Below are 21611 nucleotides of genomic sequence, written 5' to 3' on the forward strand. Positions count from 1 at the left end.
ACAATGTGCAAAGTATGGTTTCTTTAGGGCATCAAGCTGTGCTTGCACTCGCTTGTCTTATGGGGTCAACACATACATTGTAACACACCACGTCAAAACACACCAGTTACTGCACTCATGCATACATTGTTATAAAGTCTCCACAAGATGAAATAAATAATTTATGTTACCAAAATGATATGTCGCCAGTAACTCTAATGGTGCCACTACCTAAAATAATTAAGACAAGTAGCTGCATTATTTGAGTAATCTCTAGTACAATCTACAGCGCATCCTCGTTGTTCATCAGTCGCGTGTCTCACATGATCACGCCATTTTAGTATCTGGCGTCAGTCGTTATATTTGTTGGTTAATTTCTCAAAAGTAGTTGAAATAAAGCGCCGACAGCTTCATATCCGGGGATTGCTGACAGAGGATTGGGCGGATAATCGAGATTGGTTATTCTCTGGCGTTGACATTCTGTAAGAAAATCTTCAGGAAAATAGTGAAAAAAAATATAAATTGGCCTCAGGTTTTACCCCCAAAGCACATTCTTCATATGAAATGCTGGATGTCTTAAATAAATATTATGTTTTCGAATACGGCTCGTCCTTTCGGAAAGAAACATGTTTATTACCTACGATTGCAAACATATCAGGGTTCATAAAAATCGTATGTGCCCTAGGGTCATATCACGTCACGAGAAAACAGTGTATTGTTTCCGACAACTGGACGGCATTGTTGGCGTCATTCGAATCTTAATGTTACACACGGTTGGAATGACGTCACACTAGTAACGACGTCATAGCTGATGATTGTTGACGTCATTCGACAAATTGTCGTTCCGCTGCTGTTTCGACTTGATGTCCTTACAGGTAAACACTAAAACTCCTCTCTGTATATAGACATCTTCTACGGTAACAAAAGAACATGATATGAGTGATCATGTCATACTATGTTTACGACATTTTTGCATAAATTCCGGTATTTCCCGAAGCGAGGGAAATACCGGAATGGAGACACTCGTGTCGTAAACATAGTATGACATGAACACTCATATGATATCCTCTATATCTCTTGAACTGGTTACCTAAAATGTATCCTGTTTTTAAGAGACATATCAAAGAAGACCCTGATTTGTACGCTGACAGTAGCTAGCCTTGTGGGAGTTTACATGTCACGCCATTTAACGAGGGTTCGATCGATTGCCACAATGGTACTTTTGTTTTACATACGGTAAGATTGCTTTGGTTTTGCAGACAGTGAAGTAAAGTCAGCTGGAACAACCCATAAAGTCACCTCTATTTTGGCTTTTGCACCCGATGTTTGACGTGGGCGTTTTGTGTTTATAGATAGATTTGAATACATTGGCTGTGAACACAGTCCCGCGATTCAGTCTGTATCAAATAGGTCAAATATTAATGTCCATAATGTTGACTGTGAAACAAATGCTTGTTCTAGTCAACCTGATGTATACTTAATCATGCCTCAACGTTTACAGTCAGACAAATTCTGACCTACAAAGGTCACTCCCATCAGATTTAGGTTATTATTGCTACGATATTAAATCAAACCTAAGGTAGGTATCACTGCCAACAAATGCCGGTGAGTTTAGAAAACCAACTACGGCTCAATATGTGAAGGGGACCAAGGTCACACGATGGTGCCAAAGCACAAGAGTACATGCATGTCAACAAACCCGTAGGGTGTTTGTCTCTTATTTACCTGGAGGTCCTGTGATTTGGTGATGGGGGAGTCGTGTTGCTTGACCAATTGTCACCTTCAGCTGCTTTTGTTGGTCATCGATTTGCAAGGACACTTGAAGATGACCGAGATCCTCCTAGGAATTGAGACGAGAAATCAACAAAGTTTCTCAGCTATTTCATCTGTTTCATCTTTATACATCTTAAGAATGATATGCGTTAACAAAGAAATGCGTCGCACATAGAACAGCTTATCATGGCCATTTACAACTCAATTCTACCCATTCAAACAATTTTCCAGAATTTAAAAATTGCCTTCCAGGAATAACATATGATTTCAATGATCAATGTTTTTTCAGTCCTTACTAAGAGCATGTACATGTGGTTCTCAATCTGCTTTTCAATAGGGCTTGCTAAATATTATTTTTTTTATGTTGTTAAAGTAGTCAATGTAAAGAATGATGTATGTGAACGTTCCTTCTTATAAACGACACACACGAGTGAATTACCTCGCCTTCTCGTTTAGGCTCGATGTCCCGCCACATTCGATTTTCTTGAAACAGATCGAATTTCCCAAGAGCCATATTAAGTTCCCCCAAATACTCATTAGGCTTAAGATGTCCTTTATTGTAGAGTTTTATTCTTAGGGTCATCTTCTGCAAGACTTCAAACGATACATCATTAAATAAGATCTCTTCGTTGAAAACAGGGTCTTTGGAGTGCTTAGTGATTTCCGATGTTTGTTTCTGAACCTTGCCAGGCATAAGGTACAGCTTAGCAAACACATTGAGATGGCAGTCAAGTCGATGATGGCCGCCGAGGTTCTCTCCTCTTATCAATACAACTTTCAGTTGTCGTGTATCAGGCAAATAATGAAATGCAAATTTAAGCTCTCCAAATACCGGTTTCTGTTTCAATGGGAATGAGCTCCCAGGCACAATGAGACTGTTTACTGAGGACGATCTAGCTTGACCGTCGTTGAAGAAAGGGTGGGGAGTGGTAGTGGGGGAAAAGTCAGGCGAGGAGTGGCGTTTAGCTGTAGATCGATCTTTCGGTGACAGGTATGTCGTTCCTTTGCTTTGACATGTTGGAATATTTTCGTTTGAGCTACTCTCCTCATTTGAGTCATCCATTCCATCACTAGATTTGGACTGTTCAGCTAATCCAGGTAAAGAAGACCTTCGCCTGTAGTACTTCAGGGATCGTCTGCTACTTTCCCGCCTCGGCAGATTGTCCTCATCCACACACGCAAAATTCACAACAGTAGGCCGAATACTATGATCCACAGAGTTCCGCTTTAGATCCTGAAACATGGGTCCACACGGTTGGTCCAATGAAGCTGCCTTTCGGAATCCAATAACTGGCATAAAATGTAAGGATGATAAATCACCTGTGTGAAATAAAGACTCCTTTCTCCTTGTGTGGGGAACTTCTTTCAAAGTCGAAAACCCGAAGGACGTATTTGTCTTGAAATGAGATAGACTCATTGCTGCTTTCGACTGCGGATCTGCATTAGTATTAACATCCACATACACAATATTTGACAAAGACCTTGCTCCAAATGCTTCAGCTATACGTTTGCTCTCATGTCTAGGAGAGACAGGGGCAGACCGAATATGAACTGGGCTCTTGCTTGTTGGTACACCCAGCCCCGAAAAAGAACCTCTTGGGGATATTCCTGGACTTGTGTGAGCGGAACAGGGAAGGCTATTCTCACTCGAGTGACTAAATAGTTCGTCATCATTGGATATAGTGCCTATACTAGGGTGGCGTGAAGAGTCGTTGGATCCAGGTATGACAAACTCTGGTATTGTCTGGGGGGTAACTATGGATCCAAATGATCCCGAACTTTCTTTACCCGGTGGTGAGAGAGGCACTTGAACATGGATATTAGGTATTCGACATTTGTTGATCAACCAGTCTTTTATGTCTTTAATTGACGTCATGGTTCATTCCTTCGTTTATACTAGCATCTGAAATAGAAATAAAAAGTTTCAAAGAAAACAAGCGTATAGTCGCCGAAGTCATCTATATCCCCCGCCCATTTTAACACGTTATGTTCCCAAACCAGGTAACTGACCCAACATTTCTCTTAGCCCATGTCAAAATAGCTGCAATGGAAATTCTAAAATATACATTTCTAAAACTCCTTAATATCAAATGGCACCAGTTCAGTATGTGCTTTATGTATAGACATGCAATGTTTGGGGAGGATATTTTGGCAATTTAACAGTTATACAGTTTGTTATACCCCATAAGTAAACCCACCCTATATTAAAACTTAAATCCAACTTGTTCTCATGGAAACATAAGCAATATAAAATTCTAAAAGTGCTAAATTTCAAAAGGCACCAATTCGGTATATGCCTGGTAGACATGCAAAGTTTTGTAAGAAAGTATTTAACGGATTTTGAGCTACGCTCCGGAATCAAACTCTACCCTATAGAACCTAAGTCAAACCTAAGTCCTGGAAACATAAAAAATATAAATTTATTAAATTCACAAATAGCAAAAAGCACCAGTTCAGCATGAGTCTGGTGGACATGCAAAGTTTCGTAGAGAAATATTTAACGGTTTCTGAGTTATGCTCCGGAAACGATTTCGGGACGCACACACGGACGCACGGACGGACGGACAGAACCCATTTCAATATCCCCCGCCATAATAATAATAAACGGAAGTGAATAAATTGAAACAAATCACCTACATTTCAAATTGTATGTAAGGATTTAGTTATCGAAATCTTATCGTATAACGTAAATATGTATCTAGAACTCATACAACGTCTGATTATATGCTATGATGATGACGGTTTACACGCGTGAAGGCGATTGGACCTTACAGCATACTCATAATAATAAGACAAATACAAGTAAGCTTCCAGTGGCCAAAACACACATGAAATGGTTACCATTTCTGTCAATGAAAGAACGATATCATGTAGAATCAAAGAAGGCGCGGACGGCGTTCGCATTGTCTGTGACTGCTCGATTAACAGCTACAAAATCTGCCCACAAGCAGCTGCTTTCATTCAACTGTTCAGTCGAAGAGCAAAGCATCTCCTCTATATGTCTACTTGAGTCATTAGATATAACAAACAACAGCTTGTAAACTGAGTCATAACAACATATGGCGTAAGCCGATAATAATAGAAGTAAGTGAGGTAAACGTGTCTGGAGTAAAAAGGAAACTGTTGACAAATCTGCGTGTCTGTATCATATCTTTGAATGTAATATATCATGGTATATGTGTCATACAGTGACTTTCCTAGATGTCTAATAGGGCGTTCGGGGACAGAACCCTGTGGTGATTCCGCGTTGGAATAGGTCCCCAGCGACCTATTTTGATCGTAAGAGCGACTCACGGCATCGAGTGTTTGACTGCGTGTCATTCCGTCCCGTAGGCGATGTACGTTGCTCAAAATTATCACTGGTTTATTTGGTTTCGACACGACTGTTTACAGGCCACCGCCATGTAGCTGGAGTGAGTGACTGAGTGAGTTGGGTTTAACGCCGTCTTTAACAGTATTCCAGTTGGGGAGGATATGTGGGAGGAAAGCCCAAAGTCATGCAGGTCTCACACGTTTACTACTTCGGTGAAACCCAAGAGCACGGGTATGGTGCTGACAAACCTACAAACATACACGGGGCGAACCGGGATTCGAACCCACAGTCATAGGTTTCTGGCGTGTCCAAGGGACGCAACACTACACAGCGAATCGCGGCGCCTTAGACGACAGGGCCCCCCGTGCTGACTTGATTGATGCATGTCCTCGTAACCCAAATGCGTAGATCGGTGCTCATGATGTCAATCTCTGGATTATTTACAGACTGTTACCATGAAGCTGGAATAATGGGGTGTGCGTTAAACAACAAACAAACAAACACACTGATGTTTGCTTCCATGGGAGGATCCCGACAAAGTACCCCTTGTCTCAAGAACCGAGAAAAAATGTTGACTGGATGTCCGAGTGTTTGCCCTGACTGATTACGTGCCATGTCACCTCGACTGCATGGATTGTTAACGACGTTTTCAACAACTGAACATGGTTTATCTCATGCCGAGGAGAGTATTTTCATGCTGCCGTGATACTTTTTCAACCTAAAACAAAATTGATGAAAGGAAACACAAAAAGTAGATTCCGTCATTGTCAGGATTGCCAATACATGCTGACATTTGCAATAAATTGACAAGTAAAGCCACCTTAAGCATTTTACGCTGAACCACCAAAATGACATAATTTTACATTTGTTTTCAGTTTGACTCTGGTATTTAACACTCTGTCAATTGCAGAACTGTCAGTTACTTAACACGATGGCATATCGCAGTCTTTTCTTCCCTGTTTTCGTAGTCTTGTATTATTGATTTCTACGTTTGGTGGACATGAAGTCCGAAAAAGTAACGTCTGCAAGCTTGATATTCACATTTTGTATTCAAGTAAGCTGCTGCTCGAAGTGAAGGATATGACATACCTAGTTGTTCAGTAAAGAAACACTTTATTACACATTATAGGCATACCCTTTGGGTCAATCGTGTTGGTTTCTTCTTCAAATGCAACTGACAACTGATCTTGGTGCTTATTACTGACATTTGTTCGTGCTCATTCTCGCATTACGAGAGACCTCAACTTGGGTTTTGAAGTCGATAGCGCATATAACGAGGAACTCTAAGAAAACAGTCTCCCTGATAAAGTCGTAACAAGGTAAAATCGTGTCAGAGGTCAGAGTACGATGCCCCATTCCTTTGCATACGACATTCCATTCCCCTGTTTACAGTAGAGACATGACAGTGTCAAATGTACAGAATGGCTCTGTGGGTGTGTACATTATAGAAATACATACATGACCTTATTACTGCTTCTCAAAGTGATAAGAACGCGCAAGATTATTGCACATAGCGACGTGCATGCACGTGTGTGTGTCTGCGTGTGTGTGTGTGTGTGTGTGTCTGCTTGTACTAGTCCGGACTAATGCCGAGTTTATAGTGCTAGCCCACTGAGATACCATATCGCAGTTTACCTTGAATACCCCACTCAGACACAATATACTGACTCTGAGTCGACCAGTCCTGTTTTAACCCCTTAATTGCATGGGCCAGGCAGGGTAACAACATGTGCCATCTTTTAACAGCTTTTGGTATGACGCGGCCGGGGATCGAAGCCACGACCTCCCGCTCTCCAGTCAGACACTCTATCCAGTAGGCCAGGGAGGGGACAGGAGAGTAATACATCACCGTGTGCACGTGTTTGCTATATTCACAGATTGTTCTATTATGCTACGAGTATAAAACACCATTGAGTAAGCAACGAGTATTTCAGTTAATCAACGTGCGCCGTCGTGAATCCACAATAATTCCTTTTGAACCAAATTCAATATCGATTAATGGCGCTTCTTCATCGTTTCTGGTTTTACATAATGATCTTTCCTCTGATTCTTCAAAACTGCTATTTCAATTGCATCATATCCAAATATTACATCACAATATTTCACCTATAATACCTCAACCGCCTCCTTAATGTCTCTCGAGGAACATCAATAACAATATCGATTATAGTTCTTCTTGCTCAACTCTAAATATCATCTTACCATCATTCATTCAACATTCAGATTAAATATGTCTATTCAAAGGTATTAAACGAAATCTGCATCTTCCGACATCTGAGATGCCAAGTTCAATTTTCATCCCCCAAAGCGTAAATCCAGTCGCGCCATTCTGAGCCATTCTCGAAGGGCGTAATCCGTGATGTCTTTCATCTGATTAAGTTCTCGCAACCATCTTCCTGTTTTACCTTTGCTTTATCAATAACCCACGCAGATTTCCTCAATGTTATAACACCAGCTGTCAACATGGCACAAATAGTGATATTTCATTATAGACCCAACATCTTTTTACCACGTAAATTCGGTCCGAAGGGAGTAGGCCAAACGTGTCTTTTTGACACAATGACAACTGGGCGTAACAACCGTCTCTGTAGTTGAAGCTGTCCACAATGTGTTAATGAAACTCCCTGTGAAGTAGGGTCTATGGATTGGGTCTGACTGCCTTATCAGTGACGTGGGCAATGTGCCGGGGGGAGAGGTGGCTAAAATTAGCATGAGGCCAAGAATATAATATCATGTCTGTGTGAGATGGGTACAGTGCAAAGAGATAATTGGCTCAGACATTTCGAGATGAAGAACACTAATAGCAAGATTGCAACTAACTTTCTGGCAGAAGCAGGGTGGAAAGTGAACCCGCGGGGGACCTCTCTACCAGCGGTTATACCGACTGATAACGCATTATGTCTAATGTGTATGACGTTAACGCAATCTACGAAGTAGAAGTCATTTTCAACAGCGGAAATCATGGCGCGACAAGCAATGTTACTTAACACTGATCATTCAGCTATGTGTTAATCGAAACCCTTTTAGGTAATTAACATATTATTGTATACGTGGTCTGTGCAACAGCTGAGATCCTGTACCACAGTGAAATGTATTTTCTAGATACTGGGGAAAGTCACTTTAAATGTATTCTGATATCAGTGGTCACATAACGGGTATATCCTTATTATTGGATTGTTGTTACGTCACAAAACTGAGTACATATACTAGTATATGCTATGACAAGCATAAAGTACTTATTTACAGCAATATAAATAGAATGATAATTAAAATGAAAGAAGATACATTGTTATTTAGAAACTCACCTAAGAATCAATAAACTCAAACATACAAACAAATAAATAAATGGATACACGTTAGAGATAAAATATTCTATTATATTCTAAATGCACTTACTCGCAGTATGTACAATCGTCACAGTTCATAGATATATAGATTACTAAAGTCCCCGTTCGACATGTGTTTATTACAGCGAGTGTATTTCAATGCGTATATAACGAGCAAAGCGAGTTAAATACGTTTTGAGGTGCACGAGTTGTCATAAAACTGGTATCTTAAGTGTCTTAAGTTTAAAAAAAGTATTGCCAACAGCTTCATAAGCAGAGCCTCTGTTGATGCCATTTGATTGTGACGTCATGGTAACAATGATGTCACAATGGTCTGCTAAGCACTGTGATGCAATTTCATTGCAGCGATATCAACAATGTAGATATCCAAGCGAGATGTCCGTCTATGAACAATGTAGAGGTCGCAGAGTTCACTTGCACAGTGCTATCGACGCCTCCATTCGAAAGACCAACTGAAGCCTAAAATAGACCAGTTCGTACGTCATGTTAATAAACACTAAAGGTGTATTGTGATTAAACGGGTGATCCCTTCACAGGTGAGTAATAAACACTGTTAACAGTGCTAATGGAATCAATATCTTCTGAATGCGAAGCAGCGAGAAGAGATCAAGAACAAAAACGTCCTTCTACTGTGAGTGTCTGGTATCTGTATCACCCGGGAGAAATCGACGAAGCGTCGTGCAACTAACTGGTTGGTTGGTTGGTTTGTAGTTTAACGCCGCACTCAGCAATATTCCAGCTATATGACGGTGGTCTGTAAATAATCGAGTCTGGACCAGACGATCCAGTGATTGACATCATGAGCATCGATCCACGCCATTGGGATCGATGACATGCATCAACCAAGCCAGCGGGTCTGACCATCCGATCCCGTTAGTCGCCTCTTATGACAAGCATAGTCGCCTTTTACGGAAAGCATGGGTTGCTGAAGACCTATGTTACCCCGGATCTTCACGGGTTGCAACTAACTGAGTATGGTCTGTCAAGATACACAAAGGCAGTCGACCTATCACGAACAGTGTTTTATATTATCTTCAGGATGGTCCAGTCAGACTGATTGTCTGTGAAGAGTAACAGCAATTAATTATATGTTGCACAGCATGTATACATAGCAACAAATCACCTATTAAAGTCTGATCAATGCGATAAACGTGTATGTGTGTAAATAACATATGGTATTTGAAACTTTGTGTAACAATCACGTCTACATTGCAGTAGAATTAGGTAACTTTCGTAAGTAACAGCTACTGTCACTGTTTTCTTTTGTTCCAAATCTATATCTATGCCACATACACATCAAATACATTGGTGTAGCTACGGGTGGCACAGTGGAGTTGAACGACTGAGCTTTGCCAGGATCATTGTAGGTTTGAATCCCCGAATTGCCCTCATTATGATCCCTGGTCTATCGTCACCATACCCGTACTCATGGTTTTGGCTGTAATGGTAAACGTCTATGATCAAAACAACATTCAAGGACTCAGTAAAGCTTTCAAAAATCGTTATGGTAGACATGTGGAGGACATTTCCAAATTTGACGCATCAGTGACAAAAATAATGTCCGATGCAATTCCCTATTTTGACTTGTACCATATGGTCCCGTGTTTTTTTAGGTGAACAATTGATTTGCCTTTGCATGCATTTGTGACGGGTGCCACCGCTGGGCAGGACACGCTCACTTTTTCGCGAACACCTGTCATCATCACTTTTTGATAGTGATTTATAAACACGGAATCGTACAACCGACTCTGTTTTATGCATTGATGTCTTTTGGATATGGACTGGGTTTTGTCGCTTTATTTAAAGTTAATTTGTATAAGACATTTGCTAAAGATAACTAGAAGTAACTTAACGGTTAAAACAGGTCTGCTTTACCATCATTGTCGAAAACGGTAATCTGTGGGTGAACGAGGAACTTCCACAAAAGGCATATCAATCCAATATCAACACTCCGATTGTGATCACTCATTGGGAATATATAATATCAAAATATGCATTTAATAAACTATGAATGCTATCGAGTGTTGCATTGATGCTGAACCTCGCTAAATCAACCTCATTCGGAACATAATGTATCTATGACAAACGTTGATAATTAAAAATAGAATCATATTGAATACATACATCTACAGCAATAAAGAAATGTAAGTGTCGATAAAGATACAAATAGACGAATATGGCATTTTCCACGATAGTGAAAGATGTCTTCTAAATCGTCAAAGAATCTACATCTTATCAGAGCTAATTTTGTATATACAACGGTTTGAATATACACCATTTCACGCATTTAATTGTGTCTTGTGAAATAAATCGTATTTAGGACAAAGGAAATGACATACTTCGTATGAATGCTTAACCTCTCTTTCAGCTTTAAGTTCTATCAAATCTCCAATCTCAATCCAGATTGATATTACTGCCGTGATGGTGCTTGACTTGTCTGACATTTAGCCAGAAATTGGGCAACTGTCATCAAGGACAGCGAACTCCGACCGCAAGACAAGTATGTACCAGGCAACATAACTATCAGTGAATGCTACTACTGATACAGAACTAAACAGACCTTTGGATACACAACGACTTACCATTTGAAACTGCAAACTGCCTAACGAACGTGCACAAGTTGTAGCGTCTGTTATCTTGTATTAGGTCCAAACCACATTCAATCAATGTGCGAGTTGTACTGTCATCATGGCATAGAGAGATCCGATGAAGACAATACAGAGACAATGAAGAAAGAAATAAGCAGGTATTGTTGTCCTACCGACTTCTGTGGCAGCCTCCTCGTGATTGGTCTGTGGATTAACACTGGTGTATTAGAGGTTCCTTGTCTCAAAGGGTATAACCAGGGTGTTAATGAACTCCCATTGTTATGGTCGAATTGTAGATGCGGCAGTTGGCCTCAAACAGAGGTGCAAACTTCTCATTTTATACACATCTGATGTCCGTATAATTCCAGCAATCAACGACATCACCAACTCGATAATCGAATCATTCAATTTGCCAGGCCTCCCGAGGTTGACAAGCCAACGTGTCGGAGTGAAAAGGTGGACGGATTGGTTGGCGCTGTGGGTTACGAAATCATAGCAGATGCACACGCGGTTTAATACGCAACTTGTTAAGGTCGCATGTAGGACGAAGGCGTGTGACAGAATGGCAGATTCAGGCAACCTGCGACCTGTCCGCTCAGAAGGCTCAAGGGTGCCAGTATTGATCGTGGACACATTTATGCTCTGTTATCACATGGCGCCGGGCTTGGGCAATTTACGCCATACAGCTGACAAACAATTCTCCTTTATTTGTCATTTGGAATATTATTCATGCCGTATCAGCTTATCTCTTGCTGTAATATCCTGCTTTATAAATATTTTGACTGTGAGGAGACAAAATATGGTTTCTGACAACAGTCCACATATTATACATACAGTTATTGTATTATTTTAACATAGTCGATGTTCTGCAATGTAGTATTCACCTCAGACAGTTAGCATATTGCGAAAGGTATGTATCCATTGTGCAACCAGCATACATGTAGGTTTGAATTCTATTAAGGTGGATTTATCTAATTTGGGTTGTTACGACTGGTGTTTGGTTTTGTCTCGAACGTCAAAGTTTCTACTATTCATTAGATGTCAAGTGTGCCTACATAATTATATTTGATCATCATTATAGAAACTGCGTAGTAAACGCATTATAAAATCAGTTCATAATTACATAAAGCAATAATGACGGTCTGACATACGAATATTGTGATCCGTATTATTTCATTGAGATGCGTTTGTAGCATGATGTGTGTTGTAATGAATGTGACGTTTCAATAACTGCTCCACAAATATAATAATGACAGACGTGCTTTTTGTATCGATTAACATCGATTAATACCAACATACGCTAATGTTAACTCCAATTACCTGATTATATCAACCCACGAAGACAGGGATATTGTATATGAAAACGCCCTTCGACGCTCTCGCAGGTTACATTACAAATATATTCATGGCATCTGAAGGAGATAAAGAATCTCTCTCTCTCTCTCTCTCTCTCTCTCTCTCTCTCTCTCTCTCTCTCTCTCTCTCTCTCTCTCTCTCTCTCTCTCTCTCTCTCTCTCTCTCTCTCACTCAACCCCTCTTGTGCACATAATGCGTATTATTCTTCACACCAAGAGATAAGGTATCTGAAAGACAGTAAATGTCACTCATCTCAACCAGAAGAGACCGCGAGAATGCCCGCTAGCCTAGACGCAGTAGGTAAAGGCTGGTGGAGACAGCTTGCCTTGGTTAGCAGTCACATCCTCGTCTATTCCGATGAATGTACAAGCATACAGTCATACAGTCTTACACTGAAGAGATATCCGATACAACATCTGTACCACGGCGAGGTCTGGTTAATAGATATAGTGAACATACATTAACGGATCTAAAGAGCATGAAAACGAGAACAAAGACCTAAAAGACAATGACGAAGTGTTCGAGTATCTCATGTTTCTAATTCGTTCCCCACTGGACCCATACGGGTTTACTGTGTCATCTAAAATAAGGATGTGTTATCTGGTAAACCCAATGCTATGCTTTAAAGCGGTCTCAAGCTGTCAGAGTGAGTGAGTGAGTGAGTGAGTGAGTGAGTGAGTGAGTTGGGTTTTACGCCGCTTTTAGCAATATTCCAACAACATCACGGCAGAGGACACCAGAAATTGGCTTCACCCGGGGAATCGCACCCGGGATCTTTGAGAGAACGCATTAACCATCAGGTTCTCCCGATTCTGCCTTTGCTTTTTTTTCAATTACAGCTGCAAAACCAGATAATATTTTTAATTAAATAATTCATTACGTTTGAAAGAAAATTATTTTCTTCACGCAATCTCTACGACAATTGTACTTTCGATAAAAACTCAAGCTTCCCCCAGAATATCAAATGTTTGGTCCCTTAGAATTGAGAACAGGTATAGATAGTCAACGAGAAAATTGTGAGAATATGCGGGAAAGTCATAATTACCTAAATACGGGTACTATTTTAAAGCGTATACTGTTTGATAACATCCTTAAAGAGGCTGTACGTAGTGTTGATATCTCATGTAGGAAATAAACTCCCACTCGTCCCTTTTTTTTATATCATCAAACATTTTCAGTGATCCATTCATATTTTCACCGTTATTTTGCCTTTTACGCCCACTGGAATCTGTTTCAGGAGATATTCGAGACAGGTTAAATTATTCTCTGACGCTGACGTTTTATATTACGACATGTTATCTGATATGTCAAAGGTACATGTACATAAAAGTAACACATACACTTGAAGGGATAAACACGCAATGTTAATTTTGTATTTAATCGCTGTACCTATGAAATATCGGTGTTTAGATCAAATGAATAGGTCGCATAGGAATGTCATCGTATCCCATTTGCGAAGATCGATGCTCATGATGTCAATCACCGGATTGTCTGCTTCAAACTGGATTATTTCCACACCGCCGTCATACAGCTGGAATATTGTTGATTTCGGCATTTAAAAACTAACATACAGACTTGACAAGAAAATGTTGTTATGATATTACTTTGTACATTGTCTGTCTTGTTCATTGCATCTTTTCCATCTGAATCTTTCCACCCACATTAAGCTGACGCCCCGTAATATATTTGAAAAAATTGTTCAGTGACATTAACCCAACAACTGTGTTACATAACTTATTATAAGCAACGACATGTCCGTCGCACACATGATGCGTGATCGCTATAAATGGGAGTTCTTTTGTTCAGTCTGAGCTGCAGTACTTACAATATCGGATGTCCGCAATAATGGATGCTGTGCCACTTGCCGCCATATAAAATAGCTCTGAAAGCAAAACGGACATCAGATTTGAAGTAAAAAACACGAAAGTCGATTCAGCATTATGTGTTTTACTTGACTTCCAAACAAAGTGTTCCGACATTGTTTCTCTAGTAACATGAGAGCTTCGGCGCCAACGACAGTGTCTCAGAAACAGGAAAGAATTTCAACAGAATTATCTTTACCAAACGGGCCATATCATTTACTTTAAAAAAGGTGAATCAATATTTTGTTTTGTTTGGCTTTCATTTTAAATTGTTAATCTAATATATACGGAAGCTTTCTGTGTCAAACTATGATGGACTTGTATTGATGCAGTTGGTTGCTAATTATGTTTCATCATAACCCCCTCCGAGGTTCACACACATCTGCCAACGATGCTGAAGTGAATGGATCCTAATGGTGTAGAAGGCTTCACCTTGGTGATTTGAAAGGTCATCATCGTAAGCATATTTGGTTCTTTCTTCATGTCTGGGAAGAGGTGGAAACAACGGTGCCATTTCTGATGAGGGCGGAGGGTTTCAATGAGCTCAAAGTCACAGTCCTAAATTGTACTGGACGAACATGACACCTTTTAGGGAGCTTTCACGACGTTTATCGTTCATGATATTCTCACTCAGTTGCCTTAGTTGGAAGATTAGCATAATGATGGCACCGGGTGTAAGCAAAATGGTGTGCATATCGTGTCCCGCTGATGGCACACATTACAAACACATGCAAAGCCAAGTCAATTGCTCACTTTAAAAAAACAAGGAAACATATGGCACAACTAAAAGAAGGGCATCGGACATCATTCTTGCCAGTGATGCGACAAATTTGGAATGTCCCTCACATATCAATCATAAAATCTTTTGAAAGCTTTACTGAGGTCGTGAATGATGTAACCCTGATCGAACAACTTTTATGCAAGAAATACGTCATACGTGAAATCTACGTACAAAATCAGCATGCTCAAAAGACATAAGGCTCGCGTTGCTGGAATTTTACTGACATAAAGGGAAAAGTTAACTATTGGAAAGTTGAAGTTATTGAAGCCCATCATGGTTAGGCTAAGAACATTTCAGCCACCCCTCGTAGCAGTGCAACATGAAACACTTTCTATATGTACGAAATTTACGTTACTGAAATAATGATATCACCTATGCGTTTCGTTTTTGAGAAAGTATACTTATGAGGAGTTTTAGGCTAAAATATCTACAATAAGTAATAGAACTAAGCCTATAGAATCTATACCGTTAAAAATCAAAGTATAGTACTCTCGCTTAGATGTTTTGCGAATACTTGCGACCCTGCTACATACGAAACGCAGAGAATCGCCATGTAAAATATAGATAGTATGGTAAAGGCCTTTACAGTCTTGGGATGAAAAAATGGTAAAGATGATCGGACCATAAAGACTGGTTGCGTAACAACGGATTTATTGACAAGAGACTGCAGTCCTATAATCAATATACGTTTACATGAACATATATCAAATACCATAAAGTTTTAGAAAAAAATTAACATAAAGGTGAAAGGGTCTCGACTTGAGCTTGGTACTTAGGACTCGAGGATAATGGATTATATCTGCGCCTGCTGACCGAACATGGGCATGTATATTAATGTACATATATGATCAATGAAATATCCAGGCCATGTGTACCTTATTTTGCATGAAAGTGGGAACTATAAAACCGTCAAAATGTTTTTATTTCCCAGAGGGTTTGGTTACAACAACAATGAGTATTACAATTCATTAGAGTTGTTATTTGCCTTATTGCGAATATAAAGTGTTAACGTCCGATTTTTTTAGTGTCGTGACTGGAAACAAGAAGTTAAAATATGTAAAAGCATTGATAGGATAACATTTCTAGTAAAATGTTCGCAACGTTGTATGATGTGACAGCCATTTGCCCTTTCATCGTTTTGGCATGTCTTTCAAAGACGGTGGTTTTAATCTCGCGTGAAAGTCCTCAGCAGCTATTTTCTGCACCCTTTCTAAGAACCTTTTTGATCTCACATCAGCTTCACAAGAGAGAGGTTTTTTACCCTTTAATCACTGGGTTCTTCATATAGGACCTTTCAATGTACAGTACAAAATACAGTGACTACCCCGCTGTGTTCAAACTAATCGATGTATAATAAGATACATTAAATATATATTGAATACGTGAAAGACGTTCGTCAGCAAAACTTCTCAGATTGGCAAGGGACACAACCCCGGCATAGTAAACTGAAACTGGTGAGTCGGTACGGGGGAGGGGGCTGAATGATTAGGTTTTACTTCCAGATGAGAGATGAGAATATATAAATCGGTTCATTTAAGAAATATAGAGACATTTAATTGACGTAATCATATTCCCACACTATTCGATTACCCTATACATATTTTGACGTCAGTAGACAATGACTGAGTTGCACGACTGGATTTAACGCAAGTTTGACCTCAGCTGTAGATATATCGATGATGTGATTTCGTTTAATAACGGTCCAAAAGCCAATTCCCACTGATTTAGCCACCTGAACTTGAAATAAAGGACACCAATGAGACAGTCTCATCTGTTTCATAGTTAGGTCTATGCATAAAGGTTCAGAAAACAACTTAAAAACAAATTCTGTATGACATGAGGGATGACTTCAACTTTCCAATAGTCAACTTTCCCTTTATGTCAATCAATATTCCTTTGGTGTTTACATTTCACTTTGAGGTACAAGCAAGCATGCTCTTTCTACGAGGACTTCGCCATACGACTCTTGTAAAAACGTAATTTAATCAAGGAAACACCATTCAACGCCTCATTAAAGTTTCAAACCGTTTTATGGTAGACATGTGAAGGACATGTCCAAACTAAGTATTGAGGTTGGCATCTGATATGGGCTGCCTGTGCATCGAGTGTGCTGACACAGGTCTGTGTTATGGCAGTTGTAGTTAACGCTGGTGTGTGGCGTTTACGCAAGTGAGGACGGGCGATAAGCCATCTTGACGTAACGACGTCACACGTCGGGCTCCGCTTCTTTGGCAATCCTTCGCACTGTTTGTAAGTGAGACGGTAGGTCTTAGTAGGGTATCCCTGTAGATTTATCGCCACTCGTGTTGCCGTCACCCCAGCTTCAAGCATGCCCAATAGTCTATGACGAGATTTATGCCTCATCATCAAAGACCTGACTGACGCGTGTTGCCCCGTTTCGTTTTTATGGGTACCTTCAACACCCAAAAGTCCATATTGCACATTAGACGGGTGCATGATGTTCTTAGCATGTTCTCAGAAAGATGCGTGCTCACTGGTCTGTCCCATGGATATGAAGATTCTATATCTTCAGTGTTCAATGTTTGAAACTAAACACGACGAGTGTAACGTTTCTAGACTTGTTATTGTATCAATGTGCTCCTTTTGTTGTGCAAATAAATTACTGTAATTGGATATTATTGAAATCGGAAGTCTCTATCTGCGCCAAGAGATCCGGAGACACCAAACCTAGGCCACGTTTATTTCATAAGCAAGGTCTGCATACTTGCCATGCTTTACTTGAATCATGTCAAATCACGTTACTGTCAAAAGTCCAGAAAATTCAATTATATATATTTCTCCAGCAGCAATATATCCCCAGGTCCGGATAAGATTACAAATGAACGTAGTATTTAAGCAAGAGAACATCTGATTTCTTCCTTATGTATACTTTTTGTTATGATAAAACTGCAATATGTACCCTATGACTATAGACTTGACATGGTCATAGAAGTATATAGTGGGGAAATGAGAAATCAGATCCTCGAAATTATAGAGGTATTACATTAACATCACGTCTCGGTAATTTCTTTGAAAAATTTCTGTTCAAATGTATATTGTAATTGTTAATCTTAACCCAGATTTTCCTTATATGCTACAGTTTGGTTTTAGAAAAGAGCACGGAGCTATTATGTCAGTACTTACTTTGATAGAAGGCATTCAATATTACATACAACGGGACAATTGAAAAAGCATTCGATAGAATATGTCATGGTGGACTATTCTACAGACCATATGAATACTTGCACATGGAAATAGTTATGATTTTATATCCTACCAGGGTGTACAATCAGACAGATATATCGTTCAACAAGGTGTTGGCCAAGGCAGAATAATCTCTGCTTGTTATATGTTTGCTTTATCAATTATCTTATTACGGCCCTCGGACAAGCACGATGTGGTATTCGAGCATATGGTATGGACATCCCTATAGGCTTGCTTGCTGACTACAACTGTTAGAGCATCGACGAGCGGCTTACACACATTCCTTCATAGTGTACATACATACGCCTCAAGGTGGCGTCTATCATATAATCCATCAAAAAGCGCAATAATTGTGTTCACCAAAGCAAAACACAAGTGGCATAACCACTGATTCTACCGTACAAGTTACACACAACCAAATATTTTCCCATAGACTTCTAAAGTAACGTTATATATATTTTTTTAAGTAACTAAGCATTCAACAGCTATTACCTGTACGTGTGTGCACAGTTTGGCCTTAGAGCAGCAATGAAAAATGAAAAAATGACCAGCTTATCCAGCTCCTTTTCCGAGTACAGGAAGCTAAACACACCACTCCCAGTTTCGCACCAAATGAAACCTACTTGAAAATAGCTGTGGTCACATTCAGCATAAGTCATCATGTTGAAAAAGACAGTACTAAATATAGAAAAAACATGGTCAGTTTTAATAACTGGATGGATGTACATTTGAAAGACATAAAAATCTTACAGAATACAGAATCACAGCCTTCAGATATCTCTCGATCTGCACTGAAGGCTCCCTACGAAAACCGCACTGCCCAAACTAGTTCTGATTTGGTGTAGTAGAACCTACACGGTGGCATACTCTTAACGTATAATCTTTCCTGTAAACCAAGAATTGAAAAGTACTGTCCGAATGCAAGACAAAATATTAACTCCTTAAGATCTTCAGGATTATGTACCTATGATCTTCATCCAATTCCAAGCGTTAAAATATGGCTTGCAATGATACAGAATGACTCCGAATGAAGGTCTTTGACATCAAGGGTTCACTTGTCGATCTATTAGAAGGCACACACAGATATTTTGCACGCTTTGTACAGGATCTTGATAAAAGATCCCCTTCAGAATCCACTATTGCGAATTTGGGACTTGGACAATTACTGTATATATTCTTAAATGCAAACTTTTATTTCTTTGTGGCGTATTCAACCTGAACTGTAATAACTTTGCAAAACTATTATTTGTGTGTCCGTTGCAAGTCCTGTCAAATCAAAGACAATCTGTGGAGAACTTAAATTTTATACGTACGTCCAAAACTTTGCTGTTCCTCCAAACTGAAATGGAGAAACCTCGTTCATGAAACTATATGCCAATACGGAGAACAATTATGGTTCACAAATATATCAATTAGTACAAGCATGTCTCGTTATAAGATAATTTATTCGAAATTAATATACCGTGTACTTTGGCAGTTATCCTTTCTGTTCTGAATGCCGATCTGCTTTAAAACTTTCCACGTGTCATCCCGCAATGAACGTTCAAAAAGAACACATGTCTTCGCTATAATAAGCATGCTTTCGACTATGACAACCGCATTACTTTACATTGTCAAACGCTTATATCAGAAAGAAATGCATTTTCCTCTTTTCTCTTTGATTTACTTGACGTTCAAACTTATGTCTAAATTGCGAATATAGTATGCCTATCTAATGTGTTATTAAATATATTATTATTGTAATTTTCGCTTAAGATAATGTGTTTGTGCCAATGCTGGGCTTCATTGTATAATCTATATTAATATTTCATCATCATTATTATTATTATTATTATTATTATTATTATTATTATACAGATTATTACAAAATAAATGCGACAAAGAGGGTTCGGGTGATCCTGGCAGGCTGGTTAGGCTTATCGTGAGCCCTAGGCCCTTGCTCTCCCTTCACGCAGCCCAGACAGCGAATGAGACTTCTCCCAGGTGGGGCAACATAGTCGAACCCACAGCGAACTACTTAACGATAATAAGCAGGTTATGGCTAACACTACTGCTAAGGTGACCACACTCTCGGCTCCATTGTGCATTGTCTCTTCACATCTGTACATTCAAAGACAGCGTTATTAACCATAAGAGTGGTGTGTCTTAAACTTCAAACAACGACATCTTGTTTCAAGATATTATCGCAAAATGGAGCCCAAAAGTCACCACAGATCGCAGATAAATACCTAGCTGCCTGAATATAAATTCTTACCGATTCCATAGACACCTCATATCTGACAGTCTTGGTCAGTCTTATGAGGATGGATTTTAAAAGTGTACTTAATATGCGTATCATAGCCCCAATGAAAGTCTCCGTGGTGTACCCATGAAGTGATTATTATCTTGATTGTAAACATCTACTCACTTATATTTGAATACCCTATCCCGAAGGGAATCCATGACGCGATGTGATATTTCATTGCTGACAATTTTTGCATACGCAGACACTATCAACAAGCTAAAATTACAGGCTCATTTTACACTCGAACTGATGTCGTGGAAATAGTATAGTTTTGCCTTATGTGTTACAAACAATCTACAACATATACAATTCAAATGGGTCTGTTGTGTACGTGATTTCGTAAATGAACCGCCTAATTATTCCGATTCATAAATAAAGGTATCATGTGTGTTCTGTATTTCCCCGTGGGCGTTCAGGGTCAGTGAAGGTTCCCTTGCTATGTGCGGCGTTAAACAACAAACAAACAAATTATGTCATATTACTTGAATATTCCTGACTGCGGAGACTAAGTACACTCACCGAAGGTCTTAAAAATGCGACACCCCTATCCAATCACTATTATTTTTTCCCATCCCCAGCTCATTTCCCCAGAACATTTCTAAGAACATTGTGACATTTCGTCTGTGGCTTTAATTACGGCGGCCAGGCGCTATTAGTTTACTTGCTGTCTGTAACAAGGCGGATATATAACTGAAATTCGCAGTCCCAATAGAAGGTGAATAGTTATCATGAAGCGCATTATACATTCCTGGAATGGGATTTCAAACCTCAGTAAATGACGATCTGCCAACACGAAGGTCAAATTTTTCAGAGTGTGTTTTTTCACTCGGGGAAAATATACCAAGAGCGTGTGCAGATACCTGTTTTTTATTTTTTCAATATTCCAATGTATGTTGTGAATGAAGCGACGAAACTCTTTCCTTAGCCATAAGAAATATCTGCTAAAGGGAGAGTTGATTGTATGATTCCGACTATATATTCAGCATGTGTTTATTAATCACTACCAAAGAGTAATGATGGCAGGTGTTTGCAAAAGGTGGGCGTAAATTGGCGCAACGGTGGCATCCGTCACAAAAACATTCAAAGGCAAGTCAATTGTTCACTCTAGTTATGTAACCTTGAGC

The 21611-nt window shown here is 39.5% G+C and overlaps 1 protein-coding gene across 2 annotated transcripts in view; it reads right to left on the reverse strand.

Moving 5' to 3' along the window:
- The window catches only part of LOC139469366 (synaptotagmin-C-like), a 46541-nt gene that overhangs the window by 6342 nt on the left and 18588 nt on the right, over positions 1 to 21611 (reverse strand). Inside the window, exons 1-3 of one of the 2 annotated variants that reach the window (XM_071251531.1) lie at positions 10995 to 11076; positions 2192 to 3655; positions 1705 to 1819 (exon numbers count right to left, since the gene is read on the reverse strand). In XM_071251531.1, coding sequence (XP_071107632.1) covers positions 1705 to 1819; positions 2192 to 3628 — 1552 coding nt within the window. In that variant the 5' untranslated portion in view covers positions 3629 to 3655; positions 10995 to 11076. Of the gene's footprint in view, positions 1 to 1704; positions 1820 to 2191; positions 3656 to 10994; positions 11077 to 21611 lie in introns of those variants that run through there. The other variant, XM_071251522.1, reaches the window with a different exon arrangement.

Source organism: Haliotis cracherodii, unplaced genomic scaffold, assembly GCF_022045235.1.
Source record: "Haliotis cracherodii isolate W230 unplaced genomic scaffold, xgHalCrac1.p SCAF_1, whole genome shotgun sequence".
Classification (NCBI taxonomy): Eukaryota; Metazoa; Mollusca; class Gastropoda; order Lepetellida; family Haliotidae; genus Haliotis; species Haliotis cracherodii.